This window comes from Sipha flava, unplaced genomic scaffold, assembly GCF_003268045.1.
Source record: "Sipha flava isolate LNK unplaced genomic scaffold, YSA_version1 46_pilon_pilon, whole genome shotgun sequence".
Lineage (NCBI taxonomy): Eukaryota > Metazoa > Arthropoda > Insecta > Hemiptera > Aphididae > Sipha > Sipha flava.
Genome location: NW_020273250.1, coordinates 1,365,115 through 1,385,540, shown reverse-complemented (window position 1 = coordinate 1,385,540; position 20,426 = coordinate 1,365,115). Strand labels below are relative to the sequence as shown.

The window sequence follows — 20,426 nt, the reverse complement described above, 5'->3', positions numbered from 1 at the left end:
AATAAGTATACATTATAAGTTCATAAGAGATAACAAATGTTACTAAAAACTTTTATATGAAATTTCATTTTATATTTAATTTTTAATTATATTTACATATGTTCCAATTCTTTTCAGTCATAAGTACTAAAAATTGCTTTAAAAGTAAAAAATAATTGATTAAATAATAACTTTTTATTTGAGGAACTATAGGTCCTTACGCCCAACCCCCATTGTTGCCGCCTATGTAAATATAGTAAATATATTATATTTATGATTTATAATGTAGCGCATTACATTGTTGTAATGTGTAAACAAAGGCAAATAAAAAAAAAAAGTACTGCATTTAAAAAAGAAATCTCAAATCCATAGCGTAGGCCTTACATGCCTTGCTAATACATAAACATATACATAAATGTATAAATATTTATTTAATTACATCATACCCGTTATTCACCATAAAAGTTGTTTCATTTTGTTAAACGCGTTTTATAAGTTATTGATATGTTATTTGACTGCCGATAGGTTATGTTTTATCGGCTGCCAAAAATATTGTAGTCTGACTCCATACCTGGGCCGTGTTAAAGGAGGGTCAAAGGGGGCAATTGCCCCTGGGCGTCGTAGTTTTTTAAAAGTAAGGGGGCGCCCTTATCTGCACTTAATATGCTACCTGTGCCCAGTGGCCCCGTAGAAAAAATTTTGCCTCGGGGCGCTGAAATGTTTGACACGGCTCTGCTCCATACTAATATGCACTAATTATAAATTACCGTTAAAACAATACACAAATGCGGTACAAGTACTTACTCGTCCTAAGGATTTTTATGACCTGGGCTAATTAATTCGGGGGCCTCTCGATCATCACAATATCATCAAGTATGATAGAAAAATAGTTTGCATTAATGTTGGTGTTGGTAAATATATTTTCCGAATCCCAACCAATCAAGGTCATATAGTAAAGGGCAAATAATAAAAATGCAATATTGGATTCGTCCGTACTGGGAAGAAATAATCCGGGTAACTGTCGCAGAACCAGTGGCGTATCTAGAATTTTTTTTTGGAGGGGTTATAAAAAATGGAACATTAAATTTTTTTTGAATTTTGTGTGTTTTTATTATAATCAATAAACAATATACATACACTAAACATTTTCGGGGGGTTATAACCCCCTAACCCCCCTGGATACGCCACTGCGCAGAACTGTTGTCATTTTTTATTATTTTTTTTAATTCAATGCAATCAGTAAAACAACCACTTTTGTAACCATTACACTTGTCCGAGATTTTCTACAAACATCAGCGTGTACATCGCATCGAAACAGTAACGGTTCGCACACCGTACAATTTCAAATGTGATCAAAAACCACCGTCGAGTTAATCAATCAATCGGTGTTTGAAAATCGATAACATGCGAAATGAAATCGCTCGTATAAACGAAATTATATTAAATTCGCTTACGACACAATAATATTGTGATCATCTTTGCAAATAAAATTCGAGTGCGGGCACCTCGAAACCCTAAATTTCTGCCTATCAGTAGTTGATATACGGGAGAGGGGATTGTAGGGGATAGATCTCCCGCGTGGGTCAAAAAAGATTATTTATTACGATCAGAATTATCTTAATTAAGTTTTGTTATGTACAAAACTATTTTATATCCTCCCCCAATAAGAGAATCCTAGATTTGCCACTGTCACCTATTTAGTCTATCAGCACGTAGTGAAATGCATATTTTAACTAATATACTGGGCGAAACGAATGTCGCTTGATAAAAATAAGCATTTTCTGCAGGTGTTTGGTGGGGATAATGAAGTAAGATTAAGTTGGATTTATGAGTAAAATATTTAAATTACAAATTAAACTGTTTAACTTCTATTTCATATTGGGATACCACATTAAAAAGTATTATACAATCAACTATCGAGAAATCATAATAGCAAGATTATTGATGTTTTAAAGTTACAAAACTTTTCATAATGTTTTGTTCTTATTCTTATCAATTATAATATTCATATTTCATATCAATCAGCCGTTTTTCGTGATCAAAATAAACCATTTTTTTCCTACGTAGAATTTGTAAAAACTTCAGAAAAATTTCGGGGGGGGGGAATTAAAAATTACACAACCCTTCAACCCCCCCCCCCTAGTTGGGCCACTGCATATTATAATACAAATAACAAATAAATAAATACAAATATTCGATTCTATTTTTATCGGTGGAGTACGATTGGATGCGACTTACCTTTTTAAGGTATACGATTACGCGCAGTGCCAGAATAACAAAAGACCAAAATATTTACTACTCAAAGGCATACGATTGCGCTTGAAATTGGGCGTGACGTCGCCAAATTGTTTATTAAATAAAATAATTCAATATTTAAATTAAATTTTAAAACTCCGATACCTATTTCCAACTATATCCAGATACTTACTATGAGTACATTTTCTGATGTTTTATGATTTATATAATGTTTGTGTTCAATCTCCAAATTTTCAATGAATTTCGATATTTGAAATCAAAAACAAAATTGCAAAAAATAAATACCAGTATTTGAAACCAAAATCGAAATTAAAAAAAAATTAATATCAATAATCAAAATTGAAATTAAAATCGAAATTTTTTCTTTCGATTCTAAACCTTGACTTGTCGATCAATTTTTTGTATTGGATCAACAGGATGGCTATGCTTACTAGCATTTTCTAAAACTAAATCATAAAACGTCATTAACACTGTGGACGTACACTGTTTTTTACAGTAACTCCATCTCACATATCCATCAGCCCGCTACCTAATATATCTAAATTTGTGCCCATTCACTAGCAACAAATCATTTACCCTTTCTGAAGTAATACGGCGAATTTCATTTTCCATTTTAAAAAATCAATATAAAATTTAACACTGACACAATTTAAACACCGAACACAACTGATAGTAAATCGATACAGTCATATCATACACGATTATAGTATATGTATATTCGTACACGTATAGAAATTTACAATATAGATAATATTTCTGATCCATTATAGAAGTATGATCAAAAATATAACTAATTACTTCTTGGTGATGGAAAGTTTGTCTGGTATAAATAATCTATATAATAATAAATCTACTATAATCTCTATAACAGTGTTTCTTAAACTTTTTTATCCGTGGAACCCTTTTTGATGTCCATATTTATCGTGAAATCCCTACTTTTTTAGAATTATTTGTAAATAAATTATAATCATATAAAAGTATTGTATTAAAGGTATTTATTTAAAAAATATGTTAAAATTAAAATAATAATAATAATTACATACATACATAATAAAACTTTAATAATAATTACTTTAATTAGACTAAATATAAATTTAGACTATTTCATATGGCTTATATATTGATATCTAATTTGCAAAGATTTTTTTTCTATAGTGCAAACATTTTTACACCATTACTAATCTTTATTTGGAAATTTTAAAGTAATTTTCTTAAACATTCTTAAAAAATTACTTAAGACAGTTTAAGAAACACTGCTCTATAAGGTCAGAAAGGCCCTTTTATGTTTAAAGTCCTAATGCAGCCGCATTCCTTGCATTCCGCTATGTACGTCACTGATATTATTAGTATTCGTCATTAGGGAAGTCCGCATTATTTTCTATAAAGTAGAAAATCAGTCATTTTTGTTTGTTTTTGTTTAGTATTAGAAGTATTTATTAACTCCTGAATGTTGTTGGACGTATCGAATATAAATCCGTATAACTTTAACGCCGTTATCGGTTACTATACTTACAGTCGAACTACAATTAATATCAATGTTATTACAACGTTGTGTGTAGAAGCTCTGTCATTTATTTATATTTTATAGTCTGAACATTTTATACTTTATCTAATCTGTCATACATTCGAGTTAGTGAATCGTAATAGGCGGTGGGTACCGGATAATGACTTCGACTTATAGAAAAATTTGACATATGGAAATTCGATATACCGAAGTTCAAGATAGCGAGGTTCTATTGTATTTCAATTATTTTCATTGCAAAAATGTAAACCTAAATAGGTACGTAAATAACAAATAGTTTATTGGAATAAATCTAAAACTTTTTTTTTTAACTTAATTAGATTATATTAAGTATAAATTAATTTTAACATATTTGCATTTTTTTTTTTTTGTGAAAAAAGTATATCTACTCGTAATCTATTTCTGTGCCAAATTTCATCAAAATCGATTAAGTAGTTTAAGGAAGCATAAATGATATAAGTAGAGACAATTTTTATGTGTTAAAGATTAAGATGAATGTATAAATCTATGTGTGAAAACGCTATTTCGCGGTGTTATATATAATGCTACCGTCAGAGGTGGAACTCGAAATTTTTACACCCGGGGAAAATGTTAAAATTACACCCAATCATAGACTAATAATAAAATACTCTTCTCGAGAAATTTTTTCTAATAATTAATATACAATCATACTAATTGAGTATTAACCTAATATCAGTATTTAACAAAGTTAAAAATATCAAATTGATTGTTAATAATTACAAAAATTACATCATTTACAATTTTACGCCCGTGGATAAATCCCTGTCTTCCACCCTCTAGTTCCGCCACTGGCTACCATACTTGGTACGGTATAAATATATACATATACATAACGACCTTGAAAAGTTGTCACGTAGACTTCATCGTTATGTAACGATATGCACAAGAATTGTGTATAATTATTATACTGCATAATCATCAGTATTTAAGATTAAGAATCATAATAAAATTTAAAATACAAACCATATTCTATATCTAAAAAAAATTATTACTAGATATTTGAGGATTAAAATTAATCAAAATAAATTTATCTTGTATAGATTTCTTTTAATAAAATTACATATAGAAAATGAAATATCACTTATTTAAAAGACTACAGCTAATTTAAAATATTGATTATATCAGTGGCGCACGCGGGGGAGGGGGGGGGGATAAAGGGTTTTAACCCCCCGAAATTTTCTCCGATGTTTAGGTTAAAATTTACAAATTTTACAAGTTTGAAATATGAAGAGCTAGTATTGAATACCTAGTATCATTGATTATAGAATAGTCTATTCTATTATCAATGCTATTATTTAAGTCAAAATATATTAAGGATTTTCATGATTTTGTTAATTTTAAACTATGTTATATTTTTACCTTGACCCGCCCCCCCCCCCCCCCCCCGAAAAAATCCTGTGTGCGCTATTGCCTGTACTTAACAAATAATCACCATTAGACATTAACATAGTTATATTTAATTGTAATTTATTATATTATATAAAATACGTAAAACATTACATTTGACATATAATTATATCGTTTTACTATAAACAATTTAGATTAGTTGTATCAAAATCGTATCATATAATCGCATCGAATTATAAAAATTAGTTAAGGTCATTTACTTTTAAAACAGACCTAAGACATGCCATATTATCGTATTGTAATAATAAGCTCATATTATAGTAATATTTAATACCTTAATTCCAAATAATTGTACATTATGTCATAAATTATACGGCAATAAGACAGCGCACGTACGTACAAAATAAATCCAAGCACTACAAATAGATGGAACACCAACAAAAAGTTGGTTCTCTCTTCGAGATAGATACAGAATCCAACTGACCATGTCTAATGACAATCATTTATGAAGTACGATTGTTTTTGTTAATTTTATGAACAATTAAAAAAGCGCCTCTTCCCAAGCCTGTATTTCTAAAAATGTTACATTGTGAAAAAAATTATTACAAACACGAAAACAAAAAGAAAACATAGTATTATACTAGTAGATAGTAATCTACTATTATAGTGAAGTATAAATATATAACATAATATATAATAATTCAAAAAATAGACGACTGGAATTTGCGTTGTAAAAATTATTGTTTTGTGAAAATTATTACCTAGCCCTCCCCCCACCCCGAACCAAGTCTCTGGAACCGCCACCGACCGCGATGCATCGATATGATCAAGATATGGCCCGACGGTTTCGGCATCGTCGTCGAAATATTTCGCTAGCATTGAAAAATCACGTAAAACCCAACGCGATCGAAACGTAATAAGTGGACGGATGTATAAATAAATGTATAAATAATACGCGGGTAAGACACGCGCGCGTGTACGCTATCTTAACGATATTGCTGCGATCACTAATTAGGAACAAGGGCGGCGGCGTACTCATATGGCCCGCGCTACGTTTTCAAAATAGTCCCGTAAAATCGTATCGTTCAACCGAAACGTAGACGTCGTTACGTTTGTAGCAGCTGCAACATGCCGTGGAATTAGTAACGTGGATGGGCTGCGGACCAAAACCGGTTCCCGGTGCACCGGTCGGCTCCGATTCGCGCTTACCATTCAACGACCATGCGGACGGTGGCGGTACGCAGAGCTGCTTCGGACACGTATACGATTAGGCTGGTGTCACACGGACGTACGAAATACGTCGGTGCGCGCGTCGTAGAAGTACATTGTCACTCGCAGGAGTGGGCACGCGAGGAACGTGCGCTAAAAATAACGCGCGTTCGTACGGACTTCATATTTTTATCGACGTAATTTTTCTCTAAAACGCACGTCGAAAATCATCGACGCGCGTTTAGAATTATATCGGTTTCGATATAAGTGGAAACACGTGCGCACAAAGCACGGACGTATTGAAAAAGTTAACAAAACTATCACCCGAAATTACTTAGAAAAAGGTTCATACTGATTAAATATTGATATTAACACGTTGGGCATTTCATTCGATTTCTTTTCGAGTAATGTGTAATTATAACAAGTATATAGTGTATCAAGTATAAAACATAATTTGTATACATCGTTAAAAGTAAAAATTAAGCCAACAGTAAGTAACACTACCACTGGTACAATATGGTAAATGCACGAATAAATAGCAATGCCAATTAGAATTATTTTCAACGGACGTCATATTGTCAACGCTCCGTGTGCCCGCTCTAGTACGCGCGTTAAAAAATACGTCCGTCGTTACGCGCGCATTTTGTACGTCCATCCTTTTTCAATAGATATACATTTTAAACTGACATACAATCGGCCAATTTCATTAAATGTCTATCTAACATGTCGGATTGCCCGCAAATTTGAGCACGCAAGACAGTAACGTAACCAAAAAAATATTTTGAGGGGGTTTTAAATGTTCAATATCCTCTTACAAAACTACTAACGTTTCAATTTCTATAAGCCGATCAAACGTAAGTTAAAATATAAAATGTTATTATATTTAGTTAATGGAAGCGGTTAGAATTGACGACACGATATAACATTATAACTGTGTCTTAAAATTATTTTACAATAGGCATTTCAGGGGAGAGTTATTTCGACCCGTTAACCAACCATTAACTGACGCAAGAATACGTATGCCCATCACTGTGGTTCGCGTTCGTTTGGTTTTATTTTTGCACGAGTAAAAATAGGCGCTGGGGAAAAAACATGCAAGTAATTGCGATAATGCGAGTCCGGCGTAAACATTATGGGATCGACTGGCATTTTGACGAACATCGATTACGGACGGTGCACGGCTTTAAACCTTAAAGGGATCGGTAGAGGACAGTTATTTTAGCCAAAACATCCAATTTTTATTCCATCATAGTTTGAATATTTTGAAATTTCGGCATTTTCAAGCGTTGATTATTCAGAATATAAATCAGAAATCTTAAAATGTGAACTGATCGATCTCAAGTAGACATTATAACGAATTCAGATTAGTTTTCAAAAATGTCATCGCATTATGGGATCGATCGGTATGATGGACCAAAATTACATAGTTTTAGTAAAAAAAATACATATTTTGGATGTTCATACGCGCGACAGTGCGGCAGTGGCTTGTAGCGCGTGCCGCGTGCGGAAGAGTTCCTCGCCACTACCGTTCCTTCAACTACATCGCATGCCACGGTTTGCGATAGATAGATTATAAATCGTAATTATACTATTCTAGGTATTACTACGTTACAAATGTATAATAAGATATCTTGCGTATATTGATAATTTGGTATGAATGAAATATAATAGGTATAATAATACAACAGGAAAATATGAAATATTGTTCATTTGAGCTTCGCCTCACGTCATCACTACACTTGGACATGGTATATGTATTTTTCGCTAGTGTAAAATAGTAAGATTTTTACGTACTTTTTTGTCACTTAGATTTTGTTTTTATAAAACGTGATTTGTTTTATTTATAATAATTTGGTAAAATGGGAAATAAAAAACAAAAACTATCCAAAGTGAAAAAAAATAGAGGAAATAACAAAAAATAAAATACATGATTTATAATGATGAAAAACTAATATTAAAAAAAAATAATTGTTACTATTTTCAAGTACAAGGACAACTTGATATTACAAAATGAAAATGGTGCTATTTTGTAGTGTGGACGCCCAAAGGTAACTTATACATTTTACTTTATTTTTTATTTCAAATCAACATTATCTAATATTTTATATTTTTATAGGTTATGTAGTCGATAAAATATTAAGAGACGAGGAATTTTGGAAATATAATATTGAACCACAATGCACAACATTTTATATGGAATCTTTAGTCCCAGAAATTATAGAATCGAGATTTGATCGAGGATTACCTATAAGATCTGGTTTACCTTAACCATTAATATTTGTATATATATTTTTTTAATATACTCTATAAATTAATACACACAACGTGTATTATTATAACATAATCCTTTATACCTACTTAAAATAAATAGAAAACTCTTGTTTTTATAGTAAATACATAATGAAAAATTAAATTGTGAAGGTTTTTGCAGTAAAGCCAAAAATAGGTGTGTAGAATGAACGTCAAACAATAATAATATAAAATGCAGAAGACAACGTATTTACGTAATTATTATTACCATGTATTACTATACAATGTTGTTATAGTTATTGGTCAATTAGCAGATAAGATGTAGAGTGGGTAGTACCTGATGTAGAGCAGAGACCCGTACACATACTAATAATCATTTACTACGCACACAGTCACAAATGACTCACACAATCACTTTAAATATTGCCTATACCTAACTTCTTAAATATACACCACCACCGATCCCCTTAAAAGTGCGTCTACGTTACGACTGTGAACGAACGAACGAACGTGAATTCGGTAAAGATTCGGTACCACCGTGCAGACTATTCGTTCATGTTCGTTCTTCAGCATTCGTCAGCATTCGCTTGCCTTGGCTCGGAATTTGAGTTTCAAAATACTATTTAGTATTAATTCTACTGTTGTGTGAATAAGTATCGAACACATTGATTTTGAATCATGTTTGTGTTTTTAAAATGTTTAATAATAATGTCGTCAAGCGAGGACGATCTTCTAATGGCATGGGCTAGTTTCGTGGTCATGAAATCATTAAATATCGTTTGCTATTTCGAGCCAAAAATCGATTTTAAGTTTCGTTAATTTATACTTAGGATTTGATGGGTCCCATAGAATAGGACGCGCTTTGTATAAATTAATTAGCGTGATACACTGATCGTCAGTGAAATCCATAATTTATAAACTAATATTTAACTACCCATAAATTAATTTACAAATAAAAGTGACACTAAAAAAACAGTTGATTATTAAACTGGTTACACACGTAGCGTTTCGTGCGCTGCGTTTTCGCGTTTCGGAAACGCTGCGTTTTACCATCTAAAATTAAATACTCATATTTAAATATGTATATTCACACGATAAGCATAAACGGAGCGCTCGAAAGCTGTCAGTGAATATTGTACCTTAGTACCTACCTACCTACTTTTTTTCTGCAATGGCATTCGACACAGAAAAGTTTATACTTGAGGTTCAAAGCGAATAATGTATGTGAAATATACATAAGTATTTATATAGATAATTTGTATGAAATTATGAAAAATTTATGTTTTAAAAATACTCTTTAATTGTTTTTTATGGAACTTGTATAAAGAAATATAATCCTTCGAAAATTACATAAACTATAATGTACCTACACATTTAATAATTACTAAAATACATATTTTATTGTTTTATGACTGAATAGTTATATAAATTAAAACAATTATATTTATTATTGAGCAAATAAATTTGAACTGGTATACCTAAGAGCCCCATGTTCCTCCTCTTAGCACGTTGTAATTTGAACTGAACAATGACCAGACCGTATGGACTATGATTTTAAATATGTTTTTGCGCATTTTTGGTAAAGAAAAACGCGCTCAGAACGCAGGTACACTCTTCTTGTGTAATTACTTACAGCGTTCGCGTTTCGATACGCGACGTTTCAAAAACGCGAAAATGCAGTGTGTAACCAGCTCAAAACCCGCAAACACAAGCAAATCTGTTGTGACGGGTCGAAAGACGTTCACACTGAATGTCATTTCTTTTGATCTTAACGTTAATCGATCGAACCGCACCGAAAAGGCGAACGAATGGTACAAACGGCCGTTCGTTCGCGTTCGGCGTACTGTTTACACTTAATCGTTAGTGAACCGAATTCGCGTTCGTTCGCGTTCACGGCCGTTGTGTAAACGCACCTTTATGAGAACAGCGATCGAACGCGATGTGTCCAAGGCTACGTAGGACCCGTTTTCGACTCGATCCGACAGTCCGACTAATCGGAGATTAAACAAAACCGTGTGTATTACAGATGATAGTGGCCATGTTTATCCGTTTCCGACGTATTGACTAGTCGGATACGTCGGTTTTAAAAATAAAATTTATTTGTTTTTCGTCCGATTAGTCGGATGGTCGGATCGGAAACGGGTCCAATCTAGACGTCGTAGCCCAACACGGAAACCACGAGGGGAAAAAACCTCGTAATATTTATTCACCGTTCGGAAATAGATTTGCTCGACAACGAGACATTATCGGTTTTCCGCGACGTCGTTATTTCCCCGATAACATCTAATTGTTGCACGATAATCGTTGCACGCACGTGATTGTAATAACGCACGACGATTATATTCCAACGCGGAACGTAGATAAAATCTCGTCGGTCGCTAAAAGATTAGCGCGAACAAATTATCGGTTCGAAAATAATAAAAACTCTGTTATCGCCGTCAATTGATCGATACGCGTTCCGTCTATCGCTTTGTCCCGGTGGTTTTCCCGCCGACCCGCTCGCTTGCCCGGCCCTTCCCGAAGTAACGCGCCGTCCGTCGGTCCGACTCGTCGCCATTCGTTTTTCGCGCGTTCCACCGTTCGGTCTACTATCGTTCCTCGGTTCGTCTTTTGTACGTTCCTCTGCCGTCGTCGTCGTCTCCACCTCTCGCCGAGTCGCCCACGTGTACGGGGATTTTGCCGTTCGTCACATCGCGCGGCATTTCAGGCCGGCTTCGACTTTCACCCGTAAGTATGTGCGCTGTGATATTTACGTTCAACCGGTTCTACTCGGATCGTTTCGTATGAACGTTTTCGGAATCGCCGTTCGCAAATTGTTATGTCCGCAAACCGTTCATTATACTCCTGAGGCCCAATGTCCATTGTAATGGACAAATATTGTGACCAGTGTCCGGCCGACTCATGAATAGGTCTCCGACAAAAATCTACAGCTGGCCCTTTAACAACATAATATTTGAGCGAGATTCAACAAACACATACTATACGAGAATGTTTTTTCTCCCTGCGTTCGAACTCTACTACAAATTTTGATTTATATTTGTTTTTATATTTTTTCAAAGCCAATATTATCGAATTATCATTGTGTTCGTGTAATGACCGTTAACAACGCTTATCTCAATTTTTCAAAGCATTTATATTTGTTCGATTTTTATCAAGAGAACAAAAATGTATTGATAATATCTAGTTCTATTAAATTACGTCAATAATGTTTCAAGATTATCATTAGAATAACATAATTTCAATTTAATTCAAGAAAATAATTACTATGATTTTTCAAGTTAGCGTGGTTACTTTTAGCTCAGAGGTTAGGATTTAGGAGTGATTCATGAGGTCAGCTAACCTACAATTATTATTTGTTGACAAAATTGACCTCTTTGAAGACTTTTTATATTTTTAAATGTGCCGACTATTAGTTAAAATTAAACTGGAAAATGTTCCATTTTCCACCCCCTCCCTTCAAATGATGCCACTGGTTTAATTGTATAGTAAAGTAAAACATCCCTATGACCCCATGTAAGATTTAATAAAATAAGATACATTTTTACAATGATAATTATAAATTAATTTCATATTGTTTTTTTATTTCAAAAAATACATTTATAATCCACATTCACCTCTAATAAGTGTCATATTATGACAACTTAACTTTCAACTAGTAATAATTTGGAGGGAAAAATTTTAATTAGATAATTTTTAACAGATACCATTACGACTATAGTACGTGTTTAAAATTATTTAATTATATAAATATATAATAGTATAATTCGGACAAACAAATAACAGCTCTTACAGATTCTAACAGATGAAATATTCCTTAAAAAATCCTTTTTCTTCCTAAGTTATTGTATTTTCAATTACAACTTTCAAAAAACCACTAATTTAAAAAAAATAATTTCTAGCAATAGCGTTACTATTAAGAGCAACTCTAGTAGATTTTGTCCAAAACCTATTCATTCTTGGACATTTTAAACTTAACATAAATATATTACATCCGATAAAACACTTGGCTAATGTTACATTATAACACTAATTTTACACGTAACGATTTTCCTGTTTCTACAACACTTCAAATGTAAGTGCAAGTTACCTTATTTTCAATTGTTTTATCATTAATATGTTTATTAAAATAGTTTAAGTGGGTCCAGTCATATCTTTCATATTTTTCTGAGTTAATATATAAATTAGGTGAAGAAAAAATTAATTTGTAAAAAAATGTTGGTTAAATTTATTTGTTCTTAGCTATTTGATCTTTTTTATATATTTAATCTGTTATACCTACGTTTGGACTTAAATTATTATTAAAAATAACTGTATCTGTGTTGGAAAATGTTGGCAGATTTTTGTAAAAATTTGTATTTATATCTAAAAATTTTATTGTATTTGTAATATTAAAATCTATGTTTGAATAAAACAAAATAATGTATAGAGTTATTTTTTATTACACATAATTTTATATGAGTAGGTACTAGGAATTATAAACTTTTTTTTTAAATTATCTATAGTATTAAAATGTTAAATGCCTCACTAGACGTGAGCCTGTTGGCCTCCCTTGAGCTGTGCCTGTATACATATATCATTACAATTAAAAAATAAATATACGTAAGTATATGTATTAAATATAAAAGGACAGATTTATGAAATAAATTTAGTAAATTGTTACAATACTGTTTACTTAACATGATTTTGAAATGACAAAATTAAATTTTTACAGAACAAACTTTTTTTCTGCAAAAGAACATATGCCTTCACTGTAGTCCATTTATTTCATTATTTCTGACTCAATATAAAACATGAATAGTGAATCAAGTCTGTTATCATCTGTATTTGATCTTAAATCATTTTTAATTATCTGAATTTAATAATCTGAAATTGATCGTTCTGCTAAGCAGTTTGACGCTGATTTACTTAATAGCTTCCTTAAAGATATTCCTACTTTCAGTGCTCAAATTGGAAAAATAAAATAAAAGGGACTCCTAGACTTAAAAAAATTAGCTTTTCTTACAATGATTAATCTCAACTTAATCCTTGGGGAGCTATTCCCCACACCTCCCAATGGTTAACATCAATAATTAGACAACTATGTTACCATTAACTACAATAAATTCTATTTATATCTCTAATTATATTTGTTAACCAATTAAAGCATTTTTATATTTTATTATTTATATTTATATTTATATTTATATCCATATAAACTCAGAATTGTATATATTTATTTTTATTTTTACTTATCTAATGATTTATTACCATTTGTTTGTAATCATCTAATTGTGGTTGTATGATGCGAAAAAATAATAATCAATAATTAGTAATTAAATTATAATACACTAATACTAATAACATTTACCAACAATTGATAAATATAATTTTACTTCTCATTTATAAGATAAAATGTATAATATACTAACGACTTCTTAGGTAATTTATTTTTTAAGTTATCATTATACAATAAAAAATTCTTCAGTTTTTATATGGCATTAAGCCCCATCGTTGCTACATATAGCCTCCTTCATTCCTCTCTATCATTATTTATAATTAAATAATATTCTATGTATGAAATATTTTTCAAAAATGATAATTTTTTTTTTTTTTGCTATTTAACTGAGGCCCTTAGATAACTGCCTAGTTTCATGGGTAGCAGTTCTGCACTGAATAAAGGTATTGCTTAATAAACTAATATGAATTTTGTATTATTTTTTTTTTTTTTAAAATAGATAGTAATTTAAATTTTAAAAATAAATAACATTCTATAGTTAAATAATAAAATATTAAATTTAGCTTAAAAAAAATTAAAAAAAAAAAAATGCTTCGGAGATAAAAATGTAAAAAATATATTGATATTTCAAATATTCTAAAACAAAAACTATGCAAAATATATATGATTTTTTTAAACCTGAGTATAAAGGATTTTTCTCCAAACAGGTTTCAAATAAGGCATAATTAAAATGCATCAAATCAATTATATTTCAATGATTTAATGTCAAGTGGTACATTTGTTAAGTAGAAGAGTTATTATATAAAATCTGAATATTGATTATAAAAATAAGTTAAACCAAATTTTAAATATTTCATTATAAAAATATAATTTACATTTTACTTTCTTAGTGGAAAAAATGAATTTAAAACTGTTTCTCTTGGTTAACAATTTATTATTATTTTTATTAATATGTAACTATGAAAATAAAATTATTTATTCTCCTTAATAGGTCTAAAAAAAATTGTTTATAAAAATTTTTATCAGCAGTACTTATGTATTAGTGATAAATATTTATATTGATAACTTTTATATCAAAATTATATAATCATCTTTATGTTTAAACATACTAAAATTAAAAGTTATGAATTCTTTCTGTGTCCTACTTTCTTAAGTTATAACTTTGAAAATAATGTATGCTTATTATTATTTTTAGGTCCAATATTTATGTTCAGAAATAAATTGGCACCTATTAAATCTTACAAATCACCTTAAAGTTGAACCAAAACCAATAAAAGATCAAAGCCATTAATATTAATAAAATTATAATGGGTATTGATAGTAATAAGGAAAGTGATGTATGTTGTGAATTTTGTCAACAAACAAAAACGGAAAATGTGGTCATACCTCCTGATGCAGAAATTGAGTGTGTTGCACTAACAAACGAAGTTTTGACCAATATTGATACAGACGATTCGAATATTGTACAGCACACTATAACTAATTATAGTATTTATGATGAAAATTTTCATTTGTGCTCAATAGATTCAGGAATGATGGAGAGAGATATTCCATTGTACTTAACTGGCCTTATAAAACCAATCCATGACTTTAGTTCGGGTACAGAAAATGGAATTGCAGTGAAGTTGTTGGGGCCTATATTGGAATGGTGGCTAACAACATATGATGGTGGTTCCGAGCAGACATTAATAGGTATATCAACAGAATATGCTGAATATTTATTAATTGAACCACACTGTGATTATAAGAAGTATATAAAGTCTGTAACTGAAAAAATTAATTTAAGTTCAAAAGTAATTTCATATATGTTAAATAGTGATTATGATGATCCAACTTATGAAGATATTCTAAGTTATGTAGTAAACTCATTAAATCCTGCAACTGGAAATAAATTCAGCGAAGAAGATCTTATTACTTATGCTCAGTTTGTTATTGATCAAGTAGAAGACTATGATTCAAATAATAAATATATTTTACCATTAACTGATACACAATTTATTGAAACATTAAGTCAACTTTCAGGAGCGGCAAAATCTGTTAAACCTCCATCCAGAAGATCACGAAGAGCTAGAAATCAAACTAGTGGTGTAAGGACTAATATAAGTAAGCGGGAGTTTACTAAAGCTACTACCACAGAATTAGTAAAAGACATATTTGAAAATATGTTTGCTGCTCAATTAGAAATTGATGATAAGGAAAACCATGAAGTAGAAAAAGATCTTATTAAAACTATGTTTGATAATGACAATTGTGTCGACAGTAAATCAGCTAAACAAACGTGTTCTGGTATAAATGATATTGATGGAAATCAAGTGAGGTGGAAAAATCATAAACTGAGTGAAAAAATGTTTGTAGTCGTGAAAAAACATGTCCTGGCGGAACCAATGATTGGTTGTATAGAATATTTCTTTAAAACAAATCTTAAAGATAGAGCTCACCTCAGCTTATTCATTCATGGTTATGAAACAATTCTTGGTGAAACATCAGACCCTCAAGAAATATTTGCTATTAAAAAATGTCTTAACATTGACATTAATGATATAGTTAAAATATTAGATGTCACACAAAAAATACCCAGTGCTAATTGGTTCAATCTTGGTGGCTCTAAGTTACAAGATCTTTTGGAACCTGTTAATCGTAACAGTAAAAATTCATTTTTTTATCAATTCTACTATGATGAAGAATTTGGACGTTTGGAATATCCAAAACCAGAAAATCAAATTAATAAAAATAAAAATATAAAAAACTGTCAAAACTGTCAAATTAAAGAATTAGAAAAAAAATCTAAAATACCTGAACCACTTGAATTCATTGAAAAATCTAACGGTATATCATATTTTTATAAATTCAAATTGCACAATGTAGAATATAAAATAGGAAGTTTTATTTACTTACCACCCAATATATTTTCAACAAGTCAAAGGGCAAATTTATTAGAAGTAAAACCATTTGACCATAAAAAATCAAACACAATTAGTAGTAATGAAATACAGATTAACGTTGATGAAAGTAAGTATCCAGAATATTACCGTAAGAAGTTAGAATATTCAATGCGTGGTTCCAATGAAAATACTCCCAATCCTTTTGAAATAGCAGAAATAATAGCAGTTTATGTTGTTGAAGGGGATGAATCAAACGTCAAGCTTTTGGTACAGCGAATGTATAGAGCTGAACAAATTCCTTTAGAAAATAACAAAAATAATATTGATATGAATATGTTATATTGGTCAGAAGAACAATTTAGGGTCCAATGTAATCAAGTATTCGGTAAATGTTATGTTTCTTTCATTAGTAATATTCTAGACACTACTGCTTGGTATCTTGGTGGACCAGATCGATTTTACTTCGCTAAAAAATATGATTTTGCTACTGGTTCTCTTATCCCAGAGCATCAACTTCCAAGTACAGCAAAACTGATAGGAAAAGAAGTAGGTCCCAACATGAAACATGCATTTGTAATGGAAGATAAATTGCAATATATTCCAGAGTATAAAAAAATCAAACCATTGAGAGGTTTAGATATATTTGCCGGTTGTGGAGGCTTATCAAAAGGCTTAGAAGATAGTGGTCTTGTTGTAACCAAGTGGGCTATAGAATCTGATGATAAAGCTGCCGCTGCATTTAAATTAAACAATCCAGACTCAACAGTGTTCAATGATGACTGTAATCTTTTGTTGAAATTGGCCATGTCTGGTAAAAAAAAGAATGATAAAAATCAAATGATTCCACAAAAAGGTGAAGTTGATTTTATTTGTGGAGGACCTCCCTGTCAAGGGTTTAGTGGTATGAATCGGTTTAGTTCTGGTCAGTATTCATTTTTTAAGAACTGTCTTGTTGTAACATTTTTATCATTCCTTGATTTTTATCGACCAAAATTCTTTATTCTGGAAAATGTTAGAAATTTTGCATCTTTCAAAAGAAGCATGGTTCTTAAACTAACTCTGAGATGTATTACACGCATGGGCTATCAATGTACATTTGGTATTCTTCAAGCTGGTAATTTTGGTGTGCCTCAAACCAGAAGAAGATTAATTATTATCGCAGCAGCACCTGGCGAAGAGTTACCATTATATCCAGAGCCCATTCATGTATTCAGCAAAAGAAGTTCTAGCTTGAATATTCAAGTTGATGATAAAAAATTTAAAACTAATTGCAAGTATGAAGAATCAGCTCCGATGAGAACAGTTACTGTTCATGATGCTTGGTCTGATCTGCCTAAGATATTAAATGGAGCATATTATGAAAAAATTTCATACAAAAACAAACCCATCACACACTTACAAAAGTTATTTAGATACCCAAATAATTGTTTTCCTGAATCTATATTGATTGATCATATCTGTAAGGACATGTCACCATTAGTACAAGCAAGAATAGAATTAATTCCAGTGAATCTAGGCAGTGATTGGAGAGACTTACCCAACATAAAAGTTCAGTTGTCAGATGGAACTATGACAAATAAACTTGTGTACAATCATAATGATTTGAAGAATGGCAAAGGTAAACATAATGCGCTTCGTGGTGTTTGTTCTTGTGCTAGCGGTAATGAATGTAACCCACAGGATCGTCAAAACAATACAATTATCCCATGGTGTTTACCACATACTGCGAATAGGCATAACAACTGGGCAGGTTTATATGGCCGGATTGCATGGACAGGTTTTTGTTCAACTACGATTACAAATCCTGAACCAATGGGAAAACAAGGCAGGGTGCTTCATCCTGATCAGAACCGTGTTGTTAGTGTAAGAGAATGTGCTCGGTCTCAAGGTTTCAAAGACTCTTTTAAATTCTATGGGCCGATCGTTAACAAACATCGACAGATTGGTAATGCAGTTCCTCCTCCAATGGGTAAAGCTATTGGACTTGAAATCGTTAAAGTTCTTCATAATAAATCTGAATATTTGGAAAATGATATAAAAGAAAATAAATAGACAAATAGGCTATTTATATAATTTTTTTGTAGATATTTAACTATGTAAAAGAAAAAATTAAATAAAAAGAAAAAATTAATAATCATTATTTATACTTAAGTGTCAAATTTAGTTTATTACAAATTATTCAATATGTTCCATGTTCATTTTCATTATTAAATCTAATTTAAAATTTGCGTATTCTGAAATAGGAATAAGTATAAGGAACAAATACTTTTACCTATTCCAAGAAAAAGAAAATTTCAGATTATACTGATTTTATATGAAAGTTGCATTTTTTTTTTTTTTTATCTTAAAATTGGTTTTTATTATGTTTATAAAAAAAAGTTAATATTAAATTTTATTCTTATATGTAAAATGTAGTTATAAACTATTTAATATCCTAAACATTTATTTTTTATTTTTGTGTTTTATATTTTTACATATTTTGTATTAAAAAAATGTCAAATGGATTCAATGTAACAGTTTATTATTTTTTAGTTGTATTTTATCTGAAATATATGTGTACAATATACACCTTATTTATTGTAGTATTCATTATAATCAGATTACAATGGTTTGTTGAAATATACATTTTTAATTTAAAATTTAAAATTGTTACTAGAAACAAGTATTATGTATGTGTGTGTTTGAGGGAATAATATCTTTAAAAATAAATTATAACATTATAATGTTAGCACTTTTTTGCTATGTTGACATCTTTCGGTTAATTCAATTTTTGATTCGTTAAGAACATATACTTAACGTAACATGACCCAATATAGTAGCATTAACAGTTTTGTCTATTTTTTTCTTGAACTTATTCATATGAGTCCACTATTTTCAAAAATTAATTTTATAAAATCTGATCTAACAAACTGACTAACTGATAAAAGTAGTACCTATAGCATGTACTTAATTAAAAGTTACTAATTATAAACCAAATATCAACAAATTTGGAATTCTACAAAATAAATCTCATTGAGATGATAAATAATTACCAAAATAATGTAATTATGTATTAATTAAATTATTACATTTTTGTATAATTATTTTAAATAATAATTTTTAATAATAATAGATACATATATATTTTTTTATAATTAATAATATTCACTTGAAGAAAAAAAAAGATAACTTAGCATGTAACGTTAAAGTAATGTACCAATTTTGCCTTATTTACTAGTTATAAGAAAATTAGCCTTTTTTTAAAATTTGATATGATATTTTATGAGAATAATTGTATTATTATAGACCTGTTAGTTATGACTTTAATATAAAGGGTCAGGATCTGGCTGTGAAATAGAAGAGCCTAGTTTTTAATAAATATGATAGTTATACTTTATTACGAATAATGAATTTAAGGGTGAGTCACTTGAAACACGTTCTATATATATATATATATCATGTTCTATTATGAAGTAAGTCTAAAGGCCGCCTACATGTAATATAATGTTGATTATATTTACTTTATATATGATTAAAACATGATTGTGATTGTATTTATGATTATTAAGTATTTTATGTATTTGTTCCTTACAATATTATGTTGTAACCAATAAAAATCAAATTAGTTTTATATCAAAATATTTATTATTAGTTGAGTACTGATATTATTATATTATTTAAAAACTGGAAAACAACATATTAATATATTCTAGTAAAAATAACAGAATATTTAAAAACTGATATTTTAATCTAAAAAAATTTTTTT

At 30.2% G+C, this 20,426-nt stretch overlaps 1 protein-coding gene across 1 annotated transcript; it reads left to right on the top strand.

The window, feature by feature from the left end:
- Positions 1 to 11,042: 11,042 nt before the first annotated feature.
- On the top strand, positions 11,043 to 18,769 carry LOC112689772 (DNA (cytosine-5)-methyltransferase 1-like). The gene is made up of 2 exons (XM_025563618.1): positions 11,043 to 11,311; positions 14,995 to 18,769. The coding sequence occupies exon 2, from the start codon at positions 15,107 to 15,109 to the stop codon at positions 18,731 to 18,733; it is 3,627 nt and encodes a 1,208-aa protein (XP_025419403.1). The 5' UTR covers positions 11,043 to 11,311; positions 14,995 to 15,106; the 3' UTR covers positions 18,734 to 18,769.
- Positions 18,770 to 20,426: the final 1,657 nt, after the last annotated feature.